Genomic DNA, 27,205 nt, shown 5'->3' with positions numbered 1-27,205 from the left:
ATCCAAACTTCTCCTGACAGGCACTATGCAGCAACAGTTCTGTTTACGTTTTGTTTCATTAGATTGATAGCTCCTGTCATCCCCGAGTATTAATGCCGCACGAACGATCATCCAGCACACGCTGTTCAATCCCCTTAGCGACCGGTGGGGGAGGGGCTTTAGAGGGAAGCCTCAGCCTTGTGCTCCCGATCTCATTCTGCCTCGGGGGAAATCAAATGTGAGAATGAATATGAACTTCTTTAGAGGAGAAAATCCACCCTAATGCTCCCATTTCATGCACAGAAAAGAAAAAGAAAAGGTGCGGTCTCCCATAACATACCCCTCCGTTTACAGGACAAAAGAGCCATTGTGAGCATGAGATACATTGCAATTTTGTTTTGTGCCCATTTCCCATTAATCATGCATCCACACATACAGTTACTTGCAAGTGGAAAATCAAACAAGAAATACCCATCCATCCAAGGCAAAGAACATGCTCTAGTACACAAAGTTTTCATACATGTTTGGGTGACATATTACATTACATCACCCTAAATTTGGTGATTACAATTGGTGTTCTATATTATACAAATAATGACTGCTTATGAGGGCACAGTTAAAATTATGGGCCCAAGGTGATGTGAAAACCGTAACTATGCCCGAAGCGAAGCTGAGGGCATGGTTACGGTTTTCACATCACCGAGGGCCCATAATTTTAACTGTGACCCGAATGTCAAGCAGTTATTATTTGTTTTATATACCGAAAATATAGATTCCGAAAAATAGATACCGAAAATATAGATTCTAGTCTCTTTTACAGCACTCTTAATCAATGCTGATCGACAGCGTGGCGGTCGTATCACTGGTGCGTACAGTGATGTGTACAGTGTACGTTACGTGTGTACTACGGGGTTGCGATTGTCTCCAAACCAGTCCGCTAGTCTCTTTTACAGCACGCTGATTGAATGCGCGGCGGTCGTATCATTGGTGCGTACATATGAGCGATCTACGTGTACGGGGTCGCGACTGTCTCTAAAACCTATTTACTACTGTGCCCGGGCCCCGGTCACAGTAACTCAAAAATAGGGCGCAGTTATTTTCATGACTCCCCTTTTAACCAATCAGATGAGAGGATTCTAGAAATGAGGTATATAAAGCTTGATGTTACAGGGTTGTAAATCCCACATAGGCCTACATTGGAACTGTCACTGACTGCTTTGGGGGCAGTTTTCATTGATTGATTTCTACTATGGCAGGATCATTTTAAGCCGCATTTTTCACAAACGAAATAAACAATACAAAATCCATCCATCTCAATGCTTTTATCTTCATTTTCTCCTATTATTCCTTCAAATGTGTAAGAATGCTAAATTACACACTGAACAATGACTTGCTATGTTGTGTGTCAGCATAGATGTGTCATCACCATGCCATTCAGCAAAGCAGGTGTGAGACAAAAAACAGGTGTCAAAAACAATAGCTACAGCTGTAAGTCTACCACTGCAGCTGTATCATATTCCTTCCATTCTTTCTTTATTTTTTTCTTACTTCAGCAGATCATACTAGGGCTGTTCACACTCAAACTGAAAATTGATTTTTGCAACATGATGCAAAAACTGTAATTCTCATGTGTGCACAAAAAAAAACCTGTTAACTTATAACACATGTGTCATGATGTTAAAATTAGTCCAGGTTCACTTTTTTTTTACTATCATGATGATTCCCCTACAAATTCCCAATGTCTGAATGCCACACAACCATCAATCTTGTTTTTAATCCCATAAATCACTCTGCCATGCTAGGTCCATAAGGTCATTATTCAGGCATGCAGCAATCCAGAGATTCAAAGCACTTCACTTTCAGCTCAGTTATTACAATTTTTTTGTCCATGTGTGAACAAGGGTGAATGAAATTTATTTTCACACCCTGATGCTAAGGGAGAGATAACTCCTGTGTGTGAATGGGGCTAGCATGCAAGCAGACGGCTTTGTGCATCCAGGAATCATGCCATATTCAAGATGTGCTGCAGCAAAGGCATGTGTGTGATCAAGTAGATTCACCAATGATAGCTACCTTTTCACGGATGCAAAAGGCGCTCGCAGTGAGCTTTTGTAAAACGCTACCTTTTCAGATTGTCCATTCTCTCTCTTTTTTTTTCTTCTATGCTACAAGCCACTTAGCCAAAGCTGGCTTGATGTTGGCCCTTATGACAACGGTGACAGAAGACCCACTTTGTCCGTGCCAACGATGATGAATCAGTCGCTATCTATTCACCTACACATTCTTCTGCAGTCATTTCACTTAGCATCACTTGCAATATCCATGCATTTCTTCTTCTTCTTTTTTTCCACTACACTACATACATCCCTCTTCCATTACCCCCTTCCCCATAAAGATAGATAGATGAATAAATATAAATAAATATTTTCCATCCCATGTGCAGTGTCGTTATGGAGTTTCTCCTGATGCTTCTCATAGAGTTTGATTTGCACTTTGGTTGGAGAAGAAACTGTTCCCCCACACACGGTAAATGTCAAATCGCACAGGGAAATGTGGAACGGTAAAGGGGGCCGAGAAGAGCGGAAAATTCTTCAAGTACACCCATCATGATAATTCCCGCACTTCACTTGAGTCGTCTAACCATCTTGTGAATGCTGAGGGCAAGCATGTCAATCTCTTGAGTGAGCTACAGTCTTCGTAATGGTCAATGCCCTGATAGTGCGGTCTGCACAACTCGGACACCATTTCTCAGACGGAGGGGCACACAAGCATCAGAAATATTCGTGTTAAACTGGTAATCAAATTCAGGTACCATCTGAATGTCCTCAGGGATGGCAGATAGGGGGAACAATTCAATTTCAGTCTCACTCAAATCATCATTCCATGTCATGTTTGGCTCCCTTTTCCTGTCCTTGAAAATATGAATGGCATCAAAATGTGTCACATCTTATTAAAATGTGTATCGTGTGTCCATAAACTAGAAAGATTAATAGGCACCTACTTCACTTAGGTAACATTTCAAGTGAACAACAATTTGGGTTTGTCGCTTCTAGCATCATGAAAATATGAATGGCATCAAAATGTGTCACATCTTATTGAAATGTGCATCGTGTGTCTATAAACTAGAAAGATTAATAGGCACCTACTTCACTTATACAATATAGGTAACACTTCAAGTGAACAACAATTGGTCTTTATCACTTCTATCGTCAAAATTAAAAGTTCAAGTATTAAAAAAAAAAAAAAATCTGCCATTGACATAAGAATACTGCTCTATCATTGGTATCATCTCTGTATCTTTACACAAAAATGTTCTTCCATTGTAAAACATCCCATAATGTCCAACCAAGGGGAGAACATCACAAATATTCTACTTTCATGGGATCACAATTACTCTACTGCTGATTAGTATTTGAGTATTCCATATGATATTATTACAAAATTATAAATATTTATAAAAGCCATGTTACAACTCAAACATGACATTCAGACGCCCATTTGTCTTTTCAACAAGGCAAAATCCTGTATTTAGGTCAAACATTCACTGTCAAGTATGACAGTGAACATAGTTCATGAAATATACCACTATCATCATATGTATATTTGTATTTTGCTAATAGTAGGAGTTACCAGAGAATGCCAGGATACTCTAAGTATCTCTTTAGTTACGGGTAGAATGTCTCCTTTGTTGTAATAAGAGGTGTAACAGTGCCTTACTTCTTCTTTTTTTTTTCAAGCTGCGTACCTTCAAAGAGAAAGAGTTCTACATCCTGCACTCTTAACCCACTGAGGATGAGTCCTGAGTATACTCGGGCAAGTGTTTATGGGAATGCATGTTGTATCAAAATCAGCCTGTCCTCAACAGGTTAACGGTTTATCACATGACTGGAAAATGATTACTTCTTTACACCCCTCCCTAGATGTGACAGCATCTTCAGACATAAACATAACAGAACATTGTACAGGGGCAAAACCTTGCTTTCTTTGTGGGCCCCCGATACCATCAAGAATTTTGACAGATAGTCGAAGGAATGTAATGTCATCAATCTGAAAGGATGAGCAGATGTGGAGCATGTATACATACAAGTGATACGCTGTTTTGTTAAGGGTCTATGTTGCAGGCATCGGGTATCATGAAACAGATTATCAAGGAGCTGGGTGCAAAGATGGGGTTTTTATCAAAACAATTCCTCCTCTCCCCCCTTTCTCTCTTCCTTTTTCTTTCAGTCATCTCCCTGCTGTTGTCTCTCTCTACTCACTGCCATCTTTATTACAAAAATATCGATAGGAATCTTAGGATGAGGGTCTCATTGTTATTCCCAGACAAATTTGTCAGTTAACAAAATATGAAACCCATCACTGTACACAATATAATCTGGATACTTTATCTCCCAGTTATAAAATGTCTATCAGCTGACCATTGTCGAAATTTGGATGCCATTCTGTAACCAAACAGGTAGCACTTGAAACAACATTCAAAACTGCCTGTCATGTTGCTCAAGAACCGTTGATGCTCACTTCAAACACTACAGGCATTAATAAACACGGCTATCACAAGTCATGTTCATAATGCTATTGGCAGCAAATTTTCACACGATATTCATTTCATGCCTGTTAGAAAAGAGATATTGAACTCCACTAGATTCCATAGATTCCATGGGACTTTTTTTTATCAAAGTCAATTTGGAACTAGAGTGGATCTTCCCTTTAAGGCCATAGCAAGCCATCAAACATAAGTATCATTGATTTATGATCATAGATCGTATCCTGTGATGTTTCATCATAAAAGCCATCATTAAAGGTGTAATCACCTGTTTTCATTTCTGTACAGAAGACCAATCCATCTTCAAAGAAGTCAACATATGTAATTTTTTTTTTAAATAAATTATGGGGGAAAAAATGCAATTATCTTTATTTCTTCTCAGCATGAAATTGCAAGTAACACATGCAATCCATGGGTGTTAATGGGTTAACGAGGTTGTCTACCTAATTGCTAGTTTGGACTGTTCATTATGGAGCTGCGCAAAAGCACTTAGGCTTAATTGAATTGGGGTGGCATTAAAGGGACATCACCAAACCCTCAGCCCGACATCAATTGCAATGAGGCGATATAAAGCGCAGCCCATGACAAAATTCCAGTATGGATCCAAACCACAATATTTTTGCCCTATACGGAATAAAACAAGACGAAGTCATACAGTCCTGACCTTGACACACACTATGTAAGATATTTTGTTTTGTACTTTGTGTAGTATAAACCAAATTACATATTTTTCAGCTACAAGTGGCCAACCACACACTGAGTAAAATTACTGCTTTGACAGAAATCTGATGCCCCGATGTTTCAAAAATCCAGCTTTCAAGCAAATAGTCTTCCCTATCAGATGATAATTTCTCCAGAGGCCCAGTGGCCCAGGGCCACTAAATATTGATGTCTGGCCACAGAATTTCCAAAAAGGCTTTCTTTTGGTTGCCTGATAAGGCAACTACGAATCCAAATTAATTGTTGTTTCCTTTATTTTGGGCCACTATGATTTCAAGTTTAAAGATTTTAGTGGCCGTAAAGGGCAATCAGAGAAAAAAAAAGTAAGTGTCGAGCCCTGTACATGTACATTCATATTTAGAAAAAAAAATGATTTGACAAGTCAAAACTTCTCAATACTGCTCTCATGGCTATCTAATGAACAGCTATAATGGTAAAAAACACCAGAGTGACTTTTCACACTTCGCACTTTTCCATCATTCACTTTCACCCGAGATGACCATGGCACCCCTTGCAATACTAGCAAAGCCAGTTTCTACGAGGTCAAAACACCAAATGCTCCATACTATGCATACATGTGTGAGGGATGCAGGGGCGGATCCAGGAATTCCGTAAAGGGGAGGCACCTTTACAAAATTAGAGGGGGCGCACATGCCCCCCCCCCATTTTTTTTCTTTATACTTCTTTTGTTTTAACAAAAAATAAAGAGGGGCGCATGCCCAGTGCACCCCCCTCTGGATCCGCCACTGGGGATGTTAATAGAATCAAAGATGGAAGTAAAAGGAAGGTTGGCACAGAGTCAGCATGAGCGCGCTGCTGCCCAATGGAATGTTCTCCGCTAAAAAAAAAAAAGAGAGAGAAGAAGAAGAGGGTAGAATTACAAGGAGGAGCTGCGCACAACATGAATATTTCAGGATGTGCCAGGCACCAACGTGAGAAGCATCGTGCATACTCTTCCGCCAGTCTTGCAAGGGTGTATCGCATGACGTCGTGCCGAACATCGTGAGAGAGCTCGGAGGGGAAGTAATGTACTTGATGCCCACAGCCCCATAGGGTAGGCAGAGTTGCGATGGACACATATATTTCGCACACCGATGCCACAACAAAACAACACCACCAAAACTTCTCAATTTCAACAGGTATCACTTGCCGGAATGCAAAGCAATTGGATCCACAAGATAAAAGTCAAGTGATCATAGCAATCAGGTATTTAGCATAAAATACTCTATAGGTGTAAATTAGTGAATTTACAGCATATGAGAGGGTAGGACAATCATTTCAATTTTTGTTGATATGTCAGTGTACACAATATCTATGTAATCAGCAAAAGATAATTTCTTTTTTAATCACTTTTCCCCATTTCATGTCCTTTCTTTAAACATAACAATTTTGACAAGAAATGCTTACTGTAAAGCCAGACATTTTCATGGCATAAAATTTTTGCAAAGTGCCTCTGGCATTGGATGTATATAGTGAAGGCAAGAACTTTTGCATGCATTTTAATTGTGCGAATCTTGGCTCTCGCGAAATTTTGCGAAATTAAAATGCACGCGAACATTCCTCGTTTTACAGTACTGTAGACAAGAACTTTTGCATGCATTTTGATTTCGCAAATCATGCCTCTTTTGCTAAATTTCAAAATTAAAATGCATGGGAACATTCCTCATTTTACAGTATTCATACTTTTTCCTGGCATTCTGATATTTCTCTTGCTATTACTTCACAGTTGCAGCAAATGTTAACTCGTTTTGCACAAGTTCTACAGCAGTCCTTTGTACAGAATACTTTACCAGTGTATTCAAATTTATGGATTTTCTTCCTCCCCAAGTTCTAACAAAAACCTACTGTAAAAGCTGATATTTTTATGCGAGTAATTTTTAATTCTTTTTTAATTGGTCTATTGAGTTCTCACACCATACTCTGATGACTGCGATTGGTCAGCAATCCTGAAATCCCACGTCATTCCTGGAAAATGTGTATCACACTTTGTACAGCCAGCATCTCATATTTCCCATGAATTCAATCAATTACAGCATCTGCCCAATCATAATTCTATTATCCTTCATAATTAATTGTATGCCATATTGCAAAAATCCACAATGCATGAAGTGGCCATTCCATGAATTCACCTGTTCCGCCTATGCACAGCACATTTCCACCTGCTAGCTTGCGCAGATCAAACAACATGGGGAGAAAGCCCTTTATCTGATTGCTATCATAGTTCACCTTCACCAGAAAGATGATAATCATGCTGTGGTGAGGTCCTATCTCACTGCCATCAATTCATCACATGATGGGGAACCCTAGGTACGAGAACTACATTGTGAGGAAGCAACAACTATGATATATTATACATACACACACAAACACACACACACGCACACACACATGCAACACAAACATACATACATACATACACACACACACACAAACACCCACACATGCAAGCACAAACACAAACATACATAATACATACATGCAAACACAAACATACATACATGCAAACACAAACATACATACATGGATACATATATACATACATACAAACATACATACATACATACACACACACAAGCAATTACATAGGAATAAAGCATTTACCCTTGGGAATGTCCGGTCAATTATCACAGTGCAGCAGAGCAACCTTATACCTAGACTTTAATCAGCATATAGGCTTATCTTTCATGATGATAATAACATAGCATCATTGTAAATCAGTTTAAAGGTAATATTTTTTCATGCTTTAGTTGTTTTCACTACAAAATGATAAAAATCAGCTTGTATTAGTATGATAATTATAACTCAGAAAAAAGAAAAACATGTCGGGAAATGTCTCTCTCAAATGATACATTTTCAAAGCACCAATGCACTCAATAAGTGCTTACTTATGATGACAAGATTCCTTTCTGTGCATTATGAATTGCAAATGTATAACTATGAGAAAGAGAGAGAGAACTAATTTTCTGGTTTCAGTCATTCAAAGATATCTGAAGTATATTTGCAAAGTAAAGATATGAAAATATATGAAAAAGAACTTTTTCAATTTCATTTATAGCAAAAACTGTAAGATATTTGTTCTTCCATGTCTTATCCTAATAACAAATTATTTGGAACTGCTGCAAACTTGGGATATAATTCGTATATTTGAAGAGTTTGTTTGCAAAAACCGATAAGTCCATATTTGCCAAATGGAGATATTTGCGATTAAAGGTCAAGAAAAATAAAGAGAATAATAAGAAAAATTTTGCTTCTTTTGACCATAACTTCAAAAATATACCTTTATATATAGTGACCAATATATCATTTAAAAGGTATTATTTTGTACTTTATGACAGAGATCGTACTTCAAAATCTTCAAAAATGGACTTATCGGTGTTTGCAAACAAACCCTTCATTTGCAGCATTACGTATATTTTACTGTGACTCCTTTATATTTGTTATTTTAACTGAACAAAAATATGCGAGCATGTATAAATACAGCAATTAAAAAAGGAAGTAAATAAGTATTTTCAGTCATGCTGAATAAATCTGCATAATTCTTCTTTTAATCGATAAATGTGATATTGGCCTTCATTATGGTGAATAATGAATTTTTCATAGATTTTGTTAAAGTATTGAATTATTGGCAATTGGGTGGAAAAAAATGGAGAATCAAAAATAAACGAAGAAATGATGAGAAAGAGACAGGCCAATATGCAACAGACAAAGAGCAATGATTCATCTTTATCGGCTTGAAGAGCTCTCAAGAAGGACAAAGAAAAAAAAATCCCTGGTGGAAGCTGTCCATGGAAATTGAAATACGCTTTTGAGTGGACCGATATGCCATCATTCATACATGACTGAATGCTCACGTCAACTCCCCTCCCTTCAACCAAAGATATGAACACAGCACTTTATTACATTTGAAATGCTTCTCTGATAGGGACTAAAGGCACAGAACAAGACTTACATGTCATTCCCATTTGACTTCTCCTCTGTAGCAGTCTTCAAATTAAGTTGGCTGCAAAGAGGAAGATAAAAAAAAGAAGGAATGAAAAATCAACAAAAATTGGAAATCAAATATAGCATATTATGTCATCTCATTACGGTTCACTGGTGCAGTCATGGGGAAGATCTTTTAGAAATCACCAACAATCATTTGTACCAGTGTCTTCCACAGGCAAAAACAAACCCACCCCAATCCAACCTACTTTTCTTCTGCTTTTTGAAGTCTATTAATATATCCATCCCCTAATTCATACAGAAATGTTGTCTCATCCAAAACAAAACAAAAGATTTTTTATCATGAATAGCTTTTCTTCAGTATGACAATTAGTGTGGAAAGCCATCAAGCAGACAATCTCATACTCAGTACAAACTTTACAGGAGTCAGAATTTTCAGGGGTTTTTTTGGAAGCAAAACGTTTCTTTTCTTGTAAGTAATAGAGTCTTGGAATGAATACCCCCCCCCCCCCCCCAACCACCATCATCATCATCCCACATGCCAAACCAGTATTCTATTATGAAAAAAAAAAAATGTAGCAAGGCTTGAATTCTTACCTTTGGGTTTTCTCGGCTTCTAAAGCCTGCAGTTGACGAGATGGCCCATGGAAAACAGTGTTTTTCTTCGCTCCTCCATTTATAACTCTCACATTCTGTAGAAAATGAACAAAAATCAAAATGACAAAGGTTAGTTATTTAACTGGATGAATTCGATTAAACTTGCAAAATCCTAATAAGAAAACAAACTAAAAGCAAATCATGCCACAGATTTCTTTTAAAACAAGTTCAAACAGGACATAATGTAACAGTAAGACTTATTTTGCTCATTAAGTAAAACCTGAGCAAACTGGAGAAAAGAACAGTTTGTATGCATACAAGAAACCTCTTCCTTTTTACAAATTGTTATCCTCTTATGCAAATGAGAGTAATAAATGTGAACTGTACTAGATGAATTAATTGTTACACTGTCAAAAAGATTCAAGTTTATGTCTTTTTTTTTCATTTCTACAACAATGGATTGGAGCTCCTGGATGAACTGTAAATGTCATGAGAAGGGATGATAACAGATAATTCCTTATATGACAGAAATCAAATTCTATTTGTAATTATATGAAAGAGAAAAAAAAAGTTGTGTGAAAGAAGACAAAATTCAAGGCTAGAGTTATAAATTATCTGTGCCGGACAAAACAGGTGAGAGCTCAGTAGAACTTAATGGAATTACAGCGTTTCTCGATTCTGACCTGACTGCAGAATAATCCAACACTCACGTAATTCAAACCTGAAACAGAAGAATCATTGTGCACAGTAGAATGCATTTTGAACTTTCATGCCTATTAGCTCATGCAAGAGAAGACTGAGAAAGGATCCCGAAGACTCTCGGTTTTCAGTCGGCAGTAGAACGAAGCGCAAAAGATCACAAGGTATTAGCATGCCACAGGGCACAAAGATTGACAAAAGCCTGAGAAGACGATGTCTCTCGGTTGGACTTTTTAGCAGCAGCCACCTCAAGGAACTCCATCCCTGCCAGCAAAATGACACTCTATCCAAGAATCGTTCAATGATTGCACAAAAAGACTGGCAAAGAACTAAATCTGTGGGTGTCATATATCACACAGGTGAACAGACACTGCTCTAGATGCATACTGTGTATTCCTGTAATGGCAGCCCATAATTTTCCAGCATTCTGAATGGCTTCCTGCTACGTTTAAGAATTGATTAAATTTCTCCTCTATTCTTGTGCTCCTATCCCACAAATTTTATTGCAGTTGCATCATGTCAGCACTCTGTGACAAAAATCACAACTGGTCAAAAAATCCCGACATGAAATACCGACGGTCGGGGGCACGCATTTTGCACCTTCCACATTTGTAGATGTGCACTTTTTGCATCCACGCACCATGATTTGACATGTGAATAACAAATATTCAGCTTGCTGCCTGATGTGCTAGATGCTAAGAATATTGCAAAAGTGGTAATTGTGAATAAAATCTCCATGAATATAGTTCATTGACATTTTCCTGAAGACAGAAAAATTTACTATGCCTGCTATCATCATCAACCAAACTCTGAATTTCAATAAGTGCAGCTAACATAAACATTTTTTTTTTTCCTGTGAGGACATCAACCACATGACTATGAAAGCAATCAAAATATAGACCATTCTTCAATAATCCTTCAATGACAATACTATTGTCTATTCATCTATTTTTTTCTCTCATTCAATTTAATCTTTTCTTCATCTTCATCTGGCTTTCTTTCAGGGGTTGCCATGGTAAATTATTGTGTCTATATGTATCCTTTCCATCCCCCTCTATCTCTCCTTCTGCCCTCACGTTTCTGTTACCAAATGCATTCTTTGGTAGTGTGTGTTGGCATGGTAACTAGGAAATTTGCATCATATCTGATCTCAGACACTTGCATAATCACTCACACACACACACACACACACACACAAACACACACACACATACACACATATATGCTTCAAGACAATATAACATGTTATTTACATACATTAGTGAACATTTCCTTCAAGACAGTTTGCATTCTATAAATGCAATAGAATCAGAGTCCAGCAGATTAGTGCAAATATGAGGGAAAAAAAATCTGACAAATGTTTTGAGGGCTTTGAGTAGACCATGTGACTGTATTATGAATCAGCCAGTTATTCTAATGTGGGTGGTTGGTACCTTGGAAAAGGACAATCTATGTGCTTAGCATCTGCAATGTCTGTGCACAATGCTCCATGAATTTGCTACAGGTCTACAAGTTTAAAGTACAGTGTAATTCTACATATTTTTATTCTTTATCTTATTTTTCTTATATGATTCTACAGTTGCTTAAAAGGCTTATCTCCATAAAGTTGCCTGAGGGGAAAAAAAAAAAAGGACTTTACAGCACTTCATCCATCAAGGCACATGGGATTTATCTACATCTACAATGTGTACACATACAAGAAAAAGCAGTCACATTTTAAAATCAATGCCTCTCATGTAGCATGTAAAGATTTCCATCTGAGTTACATGTATGTCATGGTGATGTGACTACAAGTTCATTTCTACAGTCAATGACATGACTTACTGATAGTCAAATAGTTGTCTGAATTTCTCAATTCTCTGCTGATTTCCTAAATTATTTGCTGGTCTGTTGCTATAACCACATATACTTCACCTGTTTCCTTCATCATGTCTATATATATATATATACATATATATATATATATATATTTTTTTTTTTTTTTTTTTTTTTTTTTTGGGGGGGGGCAAAGTTTATTCCTTGATAACCATACATGCCTCCTACTTGCTCAAGAAAATTTTCACAAAAAAGGAACATTTAGTCTGCAAAAGATGGTGCCAATGTTTCTTCAACTACAAATCAGGCATCTCCTGCCCAGCTTGACTACTGTACAAATACAAAGGCAATTCATAAAAAACAAGAGAAATGCACACAATTAGGAGAATATAATTGACATTGCACAGTGACATCTTGTCTGCCTCAGTGATGAGACACAGATGCGTGTATCCTCAAATTGATCTGACCTTCAAGAAAGATGGCATGTACCCACTGAGCATCATCCCTGAGAGAATGATAATATCTGACCTACATGCTTATGAAAGTTCACATTTTGATATTTCAAAAAGCCTCCCTCCCCATCCTCCCAACCCCCCCCCCCCCCCCCCAACTCTGGGGCGAATGTGATATGGCATGTCTACAAACCCTTGACATTTTCTTGACCGTCACACTAAACTGCACATCGCTGTGGCATATGGGATTAATTTACTTGAAAACGTTACATATTTCAATATTATTACTGGCCACTGTTTGCAAACATCTTCCACACACGATCTTATCAGGGCACTTCTAGCTCCACAACCATTTCAAACAACACGGCAGTGACTTTTTTTATATCTTTTTAGATTCTGTGCTGCTGATACATGAAGTAGATTTATTGAAGAATCATATTGCATTTGAGATACATCACATCATTGCATCACAGATTTTATATACAATATTGTGTACAGGTGTGTACTTATACGAACTGACTGCTACATGTGCTGTAGTTAAGTAAGCCTAAAAGGGGACGAGAAGTGACCTCCACGAGATAAGTGCCGTTGTGCGGCACGAAACAACATAAGAGACATGAGGCACTAAGTGCCTGGTTCACACTTTACTCCATTGTTCTTGGTGAGGATTGATCGATTTGCCACAATCTTTCAGTCCAAGCAGATGTATTCTAAGGCATTCTATTCAGTCATATTGAACACTTCACGAGTACAGTGTTCTGACAGAACTTGTCCTTTATCTCCCCTTCTCTTTCTTTGCTTTTAATCCTATTAGAACCCCCGTTGCCAGGGGGGAAACAGAGTACGTCGCTTGTGATTGCCCGTGCCACCACAGAAACCTCTTATGGATCATTGATAGCTGAAGATATTTTCCCTTTACAATGCTGTACATTTTAGGCATATGTTCAAACACAGGTACAGGAAATCAACACTAAAAATAGATGTCGTAACCAGCAGCTATCATGTACAAAATTGTATTTCCACTCATTTGACATTGAAATCTTGGTTCTTGTAAGAGGTACTATTAGTCGGGTACCTAAGGGGGGGTCACCGTGCATCCCCCCCAGGACTCCTCGAAACTTACATTTTCAGGATCCTCATGACATACCAAAACATAATCAAGATGTTAACAGGAGCGAAAAGTGGCTGTTCTAGGTGAAATTTAATGTATTCTATTGTTTTTCATAATTTCTTATGTATTTCTTTGTTTTTCAACTTTTTCAACTTTTGTTTTTTCTTTGTTTTTCTATTGGAAATTGTCACTGACCACTTTTCTACCATTATTAGCACAAAACTAATCAATGAAAGTGATTAATTGTAAAAATAATCAGGTTTTCATGACTTTCATGACAGAGCACTGTTTTCCATAGGAAATGTACACAAAAGCACAAAATTGTGCCCGTTTTGGGACGACATTCCGTTACAAAAATGGGCGTGACTTCGCAAAAGTATGCGGGGATGTTGCAAATATGGTCTCAAAAGTTGCGTGAGACTTGAACAAAACAAAGTCAAGTAAGTTTTGAGGAGTCCTAGGGGGTGCACGGTGATCCCCTCCCCCCCTTAAGTACCCTACTATGTAGGCCCTACATGTAAGCACATATTATATATTACATACATACATAAGGACGGGGGGTGGGGGGATCCACCCCCCCCCCTCGAAGTTTCGCGCTATAAATCTGTCGCGAGGCTTCTTGACTTTGTTTGGTCAAGTCTCGCACAACTTTTGAGACCAAATTTGCAACATCCGCGTATACTTTTGCAAAGTCACGCCCATTTTTGTAACGGAATGTCGTCCCAAAACGGGCACAATTTTGTGCTTTTGTGTACATTTCCTATGGAAAACAGTGCTCTGTCATGAAAGTCATGAAAACCTGATTATTTTTACAATTAATCACTTTCATTGATTAGTTTTGTGCTAATTATGGTAGAAAAGTGGTCAGTGACAATTTCCAATAGAAAAACAAAGAAAAAACAAAAGTTGAAAAAGTTGACAAACAAAGAAATACATAAGAAATTATGAAAAACAATAGAATACATTAAATTTCACCTAGAACAGCCACTTTTCGTTCCTGTTAACATCTTGATTATGTTTTAGTATGTCATGAGGATCCTGAAAATGTAAGTTTCGAGGAGTCCTGGGGGGGGATGCACGGTGACCCCCCCTTAGGTACCCAAGTATATACTACAAATTTGTATGCTACTTTAAGGATTCGCTCTGTAAGAAATGTCAAAATGTTAAATCAATGATGGAATGTAATATAACTATATGAGATTCCATCATTGATTTTAACATTTTGACATTTCTTACAGAACAAATGCATAACTGCAAATGTCTACAACCAATAATTTTGTATTTATAAGTTGCTTGTGATTTTTAATGCTGACCTGTTTTCTGTGACTCAAATAAAACATCATTATTTACATCTTTTTTAAAAATCAGAATGAAATCATTCTTGCATTTCAAACCCTTCTTAGTGCCACTCTACGCATGTGTCTAATTTGGTCTGATGTGAACCCATTTGATGCCATCTTCTCTCGTCTTCAGAGTTCGGAGTTTAATTGGCTTATTCTAGGTTTTTTACTTGTCAAAGTACCCTGGAATCTGAGCTGAGAGAACTGAGGAAAACACACAATAGACAACTCCCTTATTCATTTGGCCACTTGTATATCTTATTAAGTATAAGTCTGTATGGAGTCAGCAGCCTTTTTTGCTACATGTAAGTCTGTATGTCACAAATAGTGTATACCACAACCTTTGTTACATAGTGTATGTCCATGGAGAGGTACAGTAATACCAGTATTCAATGCTTCTGCACTTATGTTATGGCAACATGATTATCCGTGTACTCTTCACTTGTAGAGGGAAAAACTAGATGCAAAACAAACTGAGCAAAATAAAAAGCTTTTGATACGATTACACATGGAGGGTTTCTCTGCAGCTCCGAGCCATCACCAAAGCAAACTCCAACAAAGGCAGGATACCCTACGTATGTGCTAGTGTCCTCTCAGCTTCATTTACAACTCCCATCCCAAACAATGGTCAAACTAATTGCTTCTGACCAGTAGGTGAGTGCCTTTGGCATTGCTCTGTCCTTTTCTCCTTCCTCTCCCTCTTCTTCCCTATTGTCTTTTTTGCTGTCTTCAAGAGGCAACCGAAGTGGGTCTCTTGGTGCGCCAGTGTTGCGCCCAGCTATTCAGCCTCATGCGGGATTTGTAACCAGCAGCCCGAGGCGGTGCTAAAAATGACATTTGAATATAACTGTATGACGGGAGCGGGAGGGGGGTTGCATGAAAGGAGCCCCTGCCTCTGTGGAGGATGATGTTGGTAGTTACAGAGGAGCAGTGAGAGAGAGAGGGACATGACAATGCTACAAGTGCAACTTAAGATTTTAAGGACCGAGAGATGTCGGAAGCTGTTGATTATACTCTCACATAAAAAGTCCGTTTGTAATTCACTGCAGCAAAACAGTTGGAACATCGCCAACTAGGTTTATAATTCATTAAAAATTCAACCCAACATTTTCACCAATACCACAATGAACCTACAGGATAAATGTGCTCTAGCACATTCATCAATATCCTAGATAATTGAATTCTAACTACCTCAGAGCATGACCAATTTTTCCAATGTCATCAATTTGTTCAAGTTTATGATTAGCTAGCCAAGGTTAATGATCATTGTGTTTAAAAAAAAACAATGTATGTGCTACCTCATATGGAGATAAATGACTTCAGTCAAGGATGTTTACCATTTACTCTGTAAAGCTGACTACAAATATTTGGATAACGTTATGACTAGATGACATAGCCATAATGAGCACAGCCCACGTACACATCACTGGTCGGAATCACAGAATGCTCCATCCATCCATCAAGCCACCTAGAAGTATGTTCTCAGTCACTTTGCACACTCTACCAATCAAATGGGGAGCATGGTTTCATGTTTGAACATTACATCCAGCACATACATGTATCGTTATGGCTTCTCAAGTAAAGAGAAGAAACCTGTAGTGCACATGGCGATTAAATGTAATGCATAGTCTACACACTGCGACCACTTTACAAATTGATTGCCTTTTCATTTCAGCAAACAATTACAAGTCTACACAAAGTAGAATCAAACAACCAGATTTAGGAGTTATGTTAGCATTGGAAGTAATTGTGCTTATATGGTGACTATTGGTATCCAGGAACTCGGTTCATACACACATGATGGAGCAACATGACAACCAAAAGTGAGTGCTGGTGGGTCTAGTTTCACACAAACTAAGAAAAAAGGCATTTCACGTGCAGGGAGAGTGCAGGTGCAGTCTTCGGTAATCTGCCAACCATAACCCCGAGGCGGAACTTAGCATTCATGTAAACATGTAACCGCCACAGCGACTTAACAATCATCTATTATACGGGTGGCAGGGAAAGCATTTGCTAGGATAGCTGCGTAAAGACCTACTCAAAAATAGATAGCAACCGATCACAGAGAAACTCTAAATAAACCCTCCCTTACACATGCACTGCCAGTCCAATGTTCAAACAAATGAATAGCCATGTGCTTGCATAAGATATCTACTTAACACATATACCCCTCAATTCATTAATTAATCTATTTATTTATTCAAGCAGCTCTTTATATCTTAACACATATATTTGTCAATCTATCTATTCATTTATTTATTTATTCACGCTCCCTACATTGTACAAGGGAGCCAATACATTATAAACATTGAATTGCACCCATGGACTAAATTTTGTAATGACTTACCCTCAGCTGTAAATCAAATGCGTGATATTATTTGATTCTAGTTTAGTGCTATGAGGAACTACATGATTATAATGTCATCTAAAAACACACACGCACACATAAACACACACACACATACATACACACACACACACACACACACACACACACACATGCACATACAAATATCAGATTTCCAAGGAAGATAACAATCTGAAACAAACCAGAATCAACTCTTGGGACATCTTCCCTTTTCTCCATCCACTCTACCAGAGGACACATTTCATTCTCTGCCCTACGATATGTCACGACATCAACAGCCTTGTGCAAATTGCATGGGGCAATGCAGTGAAAAAATACCTCTATACAGTGTACATTTGAAAAGATTATGGAATTCTAGGCACTTACACAGCATGTTTGTTCTTATGTTTGATGGTCCAGATGAATTTTATAAACACTTTACACAGCATGTTAAATTGAAATCATGTTTGATGGTCCAAATGAACTCTATAAACACTTACACAGCATGTTCAATCTCATGTTTGATAGTCCAAATGAACTCTACAAACACTTACACAGCATGTTCAATCTCATGTTTGATGGTCCAAATGAACTCTACAAACACTTACACAGCATGTTCAATCTCATGTTTGTTGGTCCAAATGAACTCTACAAACACTTACACAGCATGTTCAATCTCATGTTTGTTGGTCCAAATGAACTCTACAAACACTTACACAGCATGTTCAATCTCATGTTTGATAGTCCAAATGAACTCTACAAACACTTACACAGCATGTTCAATCTCATGTTTGATGGTCCAAATGAACTCTACAAACACTTACACAGCATGTTCAATCTCATGTTTGTTGGTCCAAATGAACTCTACAAACACTTACACAGCATGTTCAATCTCATGTTTGTTGGTCCAAATGAACTCTACAAACACTTACACAGCATGTTCAATCTCATGTTTGATGGTCCAAATGAACTCTACAAACACTTACACAGCATGTTTCTTTTTATGTTTGATGATTCAAATGAGCTTTATAAACACTTACACAGAATGTTTGTTCTTTGTATATACATAATGTACATTGTATATGTTTGATGATCTAAATGAAATCTATAAACACTTACATAGCATGTCTGTTCTTATGTTTGATCGCCTATCCACCAATATACAACGTGAAAGTCATATGATATGAATATATACAGTACACAGACTTGAATGTTTTAATAATAACTGTAATTAGTTTGCATTTGTATCATTTAAAAACAACTTGCTTGTGTGAACGAAGCACTGTTTATACTGTAGTGCAGCTTTGCTCCAACAGATCAAGGAGCAGATTGAATGGCCGATGCACTCTCCAAGTCATCTCTTGATCCAGCTTGATGGCTGATGTGTTTTCCTAATGCCCAGAAAAAGCCATGCCTTCAGTTTTGATGCATTCTACTACTCTTGAAATTGCTGTTCATGTGATATTTGATCTGTATTCTATGACAGTTGGAAAGCATATCAAGGTGACCAACCATCTGCCAAGTTAAGAAATCCTGATGAAACACAGCATCACAAAAAAGAAAAAAAAAAGACTTGGAAAACAGTCTTCCCTGCTGAATTTTCATTCTGATCCTCTTTGTCATTTATAACACTTTGTCATACTTCCCTTCTTATTCTTTGTGCCTTCAAAAGCAACAAATGTTCCCATTAAGTGAAAGAGTATTTCTCTTTGAACATAGTTGTAGGTTCTAGCAAGGTTAAGAACTATATAAAACACTGTTACAATGACACACAGGAATTGAAAGAAAGAACTAGATGTAGATTGAAAGATGGAACAGGACAAAGACTTCTTCCATGATCTGATGTGTTGATGTGAAATAGATTAATTTAATGGTATGCCCACCACAATGCTGTGAATGTTTCATTCAATTCCAAAGGGTAGCTGTTTATTCTATGAAAGAAATCATTAACTGCCTTCAGATGTTATTCTTACAAATGGCAATAACCTCCCACTGACATTGAAAAGGGTACATAAACGGTCAAACCGCAAAGACGATGAGATCCCAAGGTATGAGTGAGAGAGCCACTTACGGACACAATCCGGCCCTCTTTGAGGCGACCAGCGCTCTTTCTCTTTTTGCATGCGGGGATGTAATTACAGTTCACACATGCCTGAAGCAGTAAACAACTTAACCTTCTCTCTGCCACTATTTCAGAAAGCCATTGACATTGTATGCAAAGAAGCTGAAAGTAGCAACAACAGCATTAATACTGACTGTAATACAGGTGGCAACAGTCACGTTGGAGTACAAATCCGGTCTAGCTCGAACATAATCCTTTACATGTACGTTGTTTGAGTGCCAAAAGCCCAAGATACACGTACCATTTCATTAGATCTCAAAGTTACAATAACCCTGGCAAACTGTGTAGTTCCATAACACAAGCTGGACATTGAAAAACCCTCACAGAATGCTCAGAGAGTTGCAGTACGCGAGTCATTTCAGCTAAGTTTACAATAGTAAATTTCAAATGTATATCATCTCAATACATATCCCATTCACACCTGTCACCATGAAGAGCCAACAAGCTAAACTGTCCTTGAGAAAAAAAAAAGCACCTCATATTAGTAAAAGTAAAAGTATAATGATAAATGAGAGTGTGAACAAATAACCTTGTCAGCAAATGTTCCACTAATCTCTTCTCGTCATCAGTGAGGGAAAAAAATACATGCATTCTGAAGATGGGTCCACACATTCTTGGCTCGTGACTTCCTGTAACAGCAGACCTACTGTATCATACATGGCTGTTAAATACTGAGGTACAGGAGAAATATATAAAGTGAGAAAGATGACAGTGTGTGTTCTGCACCACTCCTACATGTATATCCCTCTTATTGTTAAGATTGAGATATATGTTATATGTCTCAAGCACAGTCAATTAATGGCATGGGAAAGGAAAGTTACAAAATGTATGCTCCTGCAGAGCAAATGCACAAAACTCAATGGCTAAATCATTCCAGGGGGATGACAAACCAGGTAAATGTCAACCCGTGAGCAAAAGTCAATGTGTTTTCTATCACAAGAGAAGTAGGTAAACTTCGTTTATCTCGTCCAATGTAGATAACAACATCATCGCTCAGTGCAGCTCCCTTGAATTTCCTTGTTCACTTCCTTTGGCGGCCACTCATTATTGGTTTCACGTCCTCATGCACAGATTGTAGAGCAGGAGCACCATTACATTGTACATCAAAAAGACCTGTTCCAACAAAATATTTATTAACCCCACTCCGCCCCCCCCCCCCCCAAAAAAAAATAAAAAAAATAAACAAATAAACAAATGAAAGTGGGCATTTGAGTAATGACCCTATACTTCAAACAAGCCAGTACCCAACCACACGTACATGTACAATTTACTTGCCAGATAGCCAGTTTTAGTTGCCTGGGACGAGTGGATAAGTGGGTACACGTACATGTACAGTGCTGTATGTAGCATCCCCTCCCGTAAAACATAAAGTTTACATTGATGCAAGCAAATTGTCATGGAAACATCCTACCACACCCAATATTTCATTCTCCAAGACACTTTCTTGCATTCCTTGAGAAATAGTTCAGCTCAATATACACTTGTACATAATACTGGTGATGATTGATTATCTCTCAAGTTACATGCTGTAGATCCCTTTGTGTCTAATATATTTTTTTAATCTTACTCTGTTTAAAGATGGCACTCAAACTGTGCCCTTTTTATCTTTAAAATGCTCCTTGCAGGTTTACTAAATGATTTCATCTATCCACTGAAAGTGATCAATCACCGCATTAATCAGTTTGCAAGTGGCATTACAGTATGTAGATCAGTGAAGATCGGAGTATGAGCATGTGAGTGTGTAATCATGACACTACTTCACGTCAAGACCTTTTAGCAGAAATCTAAGACTTAACAAAGTTTGATTCTTCTTGTCCCCAATTAAAAATTATGACAGGTGGTATCAGGCACATCACACTCTTATCAAAAATGCCCCAAATGCCAAAGATGACTATTGTGCACATTGAATATAAATGTTGAATAAATGTGTGATTAAGTTTACCTTTTCCTCCCCTGGCAACCAGCAGCATGCACCTGGAATCAACACAATCTTTGTCATGTAATACAATTTTCTATTTGTATTCATGTCTACTTGTATTGTATGTTGAATTGCCAAATAAATGAATAATAATAAGACGTTGGGCATAAAGATGTAAAACAATAGTATCAAAACAATAATCTGCTCTGTACCCATACTATCTGTTTGAAAAAAAAAAGATAGAACAAAAGAAAATAAAAATGACCTGCACTAACATACAATGTATTCTTGCAATAAAAATGTGCATGATTACACAGAAGCAAACTTTGTTCAATTGCATATAAAAGTGCCATCTACATTTGTAGTAGTGGCATTTTATACATGTGACACATGCATGGTTAAGAAATATCCTACATCAGTATACACAAACCATTCTGAAATGTATTTAATCACTTCCATAAAGAAAACATGGATACACCACGGGAACATTTAGATGGAGAAGCAATACTGATTAAAAAAAAGGTAGCACATATTCTCCAGGAAAGGAATATTGTTTCTGAGCTCCATGAAGAAAATAGCAGACAAAAGATCCAAAAGATATGATAACTAACAGGGTGTATATCGAACAGCATAGTATTCGTCTGTAAAGAGAATGCAAAGAGCTTAGGGATGAAATCTGAATGGAAATCATAGAGCAAAGAGACAGATGGCTACCATGGATTGGAAACAGAGTTTGGGGAATACTGGGGAAGAGCCAGTTCATCCTTGGGTAGTGTGGAGATGCTAGCAGGAAGGGAGAGCCCATGAAGAAAGAGGTTTCATTCTATTGCGACATCTCAATTTCATTCTCCGCTTTAGCTTCCCTCTCAGACCACGACAATTTCACTGAAAATTCCTCAACTGGACATGTCTCCTAGCTCAAGCACAGATAAATATTTTTATTGTTGACGGCCATTTACGAGGCTGTAGTCCACTGGGGACAGCATGAGAAGCAGTGTAATAAACTTTGCTTAAAAAGAGTTCTAAAATGTGAGCTAGGGGTAGAAACAATTATAAAATGTAAACATTTTAATTAGTATAATCAATGTTAAGTGTTGTTAAATATACTAAATGAGAACAATAATAAAATTGTTTCTTGAATAAGCCATATACAGTTATAGTGTAGTGAGAAAAAATAGGGATATTTCCTCATAGTTTAGGCTTTACTGCAAAATGGATTTAGGATGTTTTGTGATACAACTGACCTACACATTGTATACATCAAAAGTGACAACTCGAACATTTTTAAAATCACTTCTACCAATGATAAACAGTACATTTAATTCTCACAGACATCTCCAGAGAATGCTTCACCTGAAAGGCTGAGAAGTTAAGATGGAAATCCAAGAAAAGTACTCCACAAAATTCTATGAATTGCATTTAGGGAACTATCTTCTGTTGTCTGAAAGGATAAACTGATTAAAGAAAAAAAAAATCTTTATATAAATGTACATGAACCATACTATGCAGGCTTACTGAAGATTGTATGAGCTGAAAATTTAAAAATGTGTCCAGATATATGAAACGTTATGGTACATGTAAAATGAATATATGCATTATGACAGATATGCCACAACCACATGAACATGGCAACGCTGTGGAAATTTTACTTGCTATGCTTTACAAGACAATTTACCAGAATTTGGCTTGGCATAATTTTTCTCCCTCTTCATTCAAATTTTTACTGATATTTTACTGTTTTATTATTTATATTTTACTGAATTTGAAATTTTTTTTTTGATTTTTCCATGCAGATGTATCCCTTTTAACCCTTGTTCTGCCACAGGAAAATTTGTAATTTCATATCTAGGCCTTTTATGGAATGTCTCTAAGACAGTTATAAACTTACAATGTAAACAAGTAGCTTCAGCACCAAAGTACAAATACAAGAATGCCGTTCTATTGATTCAAATTCTGTACAGCTGCTCAGCCTGTTTGGAAGGGTATTCAAGTTCCTATAACCAAAAGGAAATCTTGGGCCTGGCCCTATATATATGCAAGGCTGTTAGCAACCACAGCAAGACTTGCAACAAGACCGAACCTTTTTTTCCCCCCAACAGATATACATGTACACAATTCATCTTGCACACCGAAGTTGTTCAATAGACTGAAAAGACTATTGATCCGGTTGCCCACGAGATGGAGGATACATGGTCTGTTTGATCAATGCTTCTACACGTACAGGTACATAGACGCCGCAAATTGATTTTGTTCTGCACATGTAACCTTTACACAATGTCACATTGTTTGTCCGTAGACCACGCTTATCTGGCTAGATACAATTTACAGGAATATCCCCATGTGGTTGTAGGGAAGACTAGCCATCTTCTGGTGTCAATTAGATTACACTGTATGTACAATGTACATCATCAGTGAGAGAATAGCTGTCAAACTCTATCAATGTCTTTTTACACGGAATGCAATAAGTCAGTAATGCCCTGTGAGATGGAAATTTTAACACGGTGGACTTCGATTCACCTGGATCAACACATTTCAAATGCTTCTATGAATGAAAGAAGAATGTTAAGATGTTATCATCAGAAGCGGATCTAGAGGGGGGGTTGGGGGGTTGCAACCCCCCCCCCAAAAAAAATAAAAAAATAAAAAAAATCCGGGGACCATTTTTTTTTTTGAATCTTATCTTTTTTTTTAAACTTGTAATTTAATTTTTTTTCTATTTATGGCAATGACCTCTATACCAAAAATAGTGGTGTTTAGATGCAAGAAAATGCCATTTTCACACACAGATTTTCAAAAAATCTCCCTACTCTGGGAGGGGGGACACCCCCCTCCCACACCCTACCCCTCCCCCCCCCCCCCCCTCGCTCGCTCCGCTCGCTCGGGCTCGGTCGCTACGCTCCCTCGCATACCGCCCCCAACCCCCTCCTTTATAAAAAGCTAGATCCGCCCCTGATCATACTTGTAGTATGAATGGAAGGTTGAGGACAAGTCTATTCCTTTTCTGGGCAATCAGAAAATACAAGTATCTTAGGTACTGTATGTATCGCCAGTTTCCTGCTGTTTTGAATGTGGATAACTTCTAAAGGGAAATAAGTTCACTTCATCCTGGTCAGTTAGATTTGAAGGATATCATCTTTAATTAATAATGTCAGTTGTTACCATGCCACCAGTGGCATGACCTTCGTATTAGGACACATACAACTTGTATAGCTGTCACTCAAGATATCACTAAACAGTCTGGTAAATGTTGCATTTTCCTCAGTGAGATTCAGCAGCAAGAAAACTTAAGGGAGTTAAAAGTCACATTTTCATTCTCATCAGTTTTAGTATTCATCTACAATGTAATATGGAACCTTGCTTTACAATGCATGATCAAGCTGCCTTCTCTATATGACAGCCACGAATGGGAATATCATACACATGCAACAGAAATGGAATTTCGAGACAGGAGTCCTGAAAGGGTTAATAAATTATGTTCTCAACCAAGATGATGAAAAAGGTGTTTAGGGGTGCCCTCTGTGGAGTCAAAGGGGGCCTCAGAGGTCTCTTTCTTCTCTCAGCACCCTGTAAAACCATAACATCATTTGTGCATCTGTGTTCTGGGATTTTGGTAGTCATGTTGCCTCTACCTCCACCCTGCTCCCATCCCATGCTTTCCCTCCCCCACTCCCCCCCCCCCCCCCATCAACTATACAACTTGAGGAGCATATCTTTTGACAGCTACACTAACACAATCTGCTGATACAGTATGATAATATACACACTCAACTTACTAAAGAGAGACATACTGTGTATGTGTACATGTACAGTATAGAAGAGTATTCATTGCCGTGTCTTGACAAGTGACTTGCATGTCCCAATAAACACAAGGCGCATTCACAATCACAAGTAAGAAGAATCATTAGTTTCTGCATTGCCTTAAAAAATCAACTTCCTCTAAACTATCCTTTTGGGGCTGTGTGAATGGGCCTTGTGTCATATAAAAGGAAATCTCTTGACAAGATTACTGAATACATTTTAAAGTTCATAAGCTCATCCACATGACCACATCATCCAAGTTTTACAATGTACATGGCATCCAGGAAATGGAGCCATGAACACATCTTTTCCAACATGTCTTATGACTCTCCAATTATGATGGTACAAGTCTATACTTACATTTTTCAGTTCACAATTCTGACAAATCAGAAAAGAGAAAATGTACTTACCAAACTACTTTCACAGTTGGGATCATTTCCAACAGATGGTCCCCTCTTACACCACCACCCACAGTCTTGACAATATGCTGTAAAAACAAGGATGGGTAGAAACGCCAACGTGACCCATGCCTCCCATAGTTCTACCACTCCTCTCGAGTTCCACAGCACAACAATTAGAATCCATACATAGGCAAATATTGACCATACTGTTGTTACAATGAACACGCCAAATTCCTTGATGCGTTTGATGTCCGGTGAGGGGACGCTGACCACACACACCGCCGTGATAATCATCAGATTGAACGCCCCGCTGCCGATAATCGTGAAAGTTCCGAGGCTGTCCTTCCCATCGGGCTTGTCCGTGATGGTAAGCAGCGTTTCCACGGTGCTGAGGAGGATCTCCGGCGCACTGCTTCCCAGCGCCATGAGCGTGAGGTTGGCCACCGTTTCATTCCACACGAGCACCTCCTTCTTGACTTGCACTTTCCTCTCGGGGTCATATTTGACGATTGTCTTCTGTTTGCTCGTGATCACCTCTATACTGCACATGAAGATGTCGCTGATGATGGCGATCCCTATGAAGATGTAAAACATGGCTATGAGGTAGAGGGTGCCCCGCAACCCTGCCGGCCACAGGTTCTCGGCCGGCAGCAAGATCCAGCTCTCGCATGGCGTGCTGTTGACGGGCACCAGCTCCACAACGTAGCCATTGCTGTAGTTGGTGTAGTACCACTCATACTCCGTCATTGTGCTAGATGGCTGTCCTGGACATTGGTCAAGATCCTCCTCGGGTAAACATGGCCAGCTACAGGCAAGAGATTAATCTGGAGGAAAAGGTCAGAGAAAAATAAGAGTCAGTTTTTCTTTTTCTCTTTTTTTTTTTTGGTAATCAGCAACTTACTTGTGGTCTAATGCACTGGGTGTCAGTGACTGTATCTCAGTTACAATTTGCCTCTTTGTGAAACCACTCGAGAAGTTCCACTGAATAGGTAACATTACAAAGAGACAATGAAGAATGACTCCGAAATTCATGTTTTCTGCATGATTAATTACACTATTAACATTACGTGTGTTTGCACATGGACCCCACTGAGAAACAGGTATCAGACAATGTTTTTCACACAATGAGTTTCATTGTGCTGTACGGAGAATGACACAAGCTGTTGATCATGTAAACTATAGGGAAAGCACCCAAAGGTTTCTACATGTTTATGATCATTACATGTATTTATGAAAACTGGTAGAGGAAATAGAACTTCCCTTGAGGCAATAGTACCTCCCTGATAAAGATATAGTATTATTACCCTGTAAAAACATACATATGCAAATGGCAGGACAAAGTATTCTTCCTTTTTCTACCTGCAAGAAAATTCAATTACAACTTTACACAATTATTCACCTACAGTTGAACCTCTCTTATC

At 38.2% G+C, this 27,205-nt stretch overlaps 1 protein-coding gene across 1 annotated transcript in view; it reads right to left on the bottom strand.

Annotated features, from left to right (window-relative positions):
• Window positions 1-26,566, bottom strand: part of LOC140230750 (sodium/calcium exchanger 3-like) — an 82,912-nt gene extending 56,346 nt beyond the window's left edge. Inside the window, 3 exon segments of the mRNA XM_072310887.1 lie at window positions 9,192-9,242; window positions 9,782-9,876; window positions 25,794-26,566. Coding sequence (XP_072166988.1) covers window positions 9,192-9,242; window positions 9,782-9,876; window positions 25,794-26,531 — 884 coding nt within the window. The 5' untranslated portion in view covers window positions 26,532-26,566.
• Between the last annotated feature and the right edge of the window lie 639 nt (window positions 26,567-27,205).

This window comes from Diadema setosum, chromosome 7 (genome assembly GCF_964275005.1).
Source record: "Diadema setosum chromosome 7, eeDiaSeto1, whole genome shotgun sequence".
NCBI classification, from domain to species: Eukaryota; Metazoa; Echinodermata; class Echinoidea; order Diadematoida; family Diadematidae; genus Diadema; species Diadema setosum.
The sequence above is the reverse complement of the archived record's forward strand: the minus strand, read 5'-3'. Positions and strand labels throughout refer to the sequence as shown.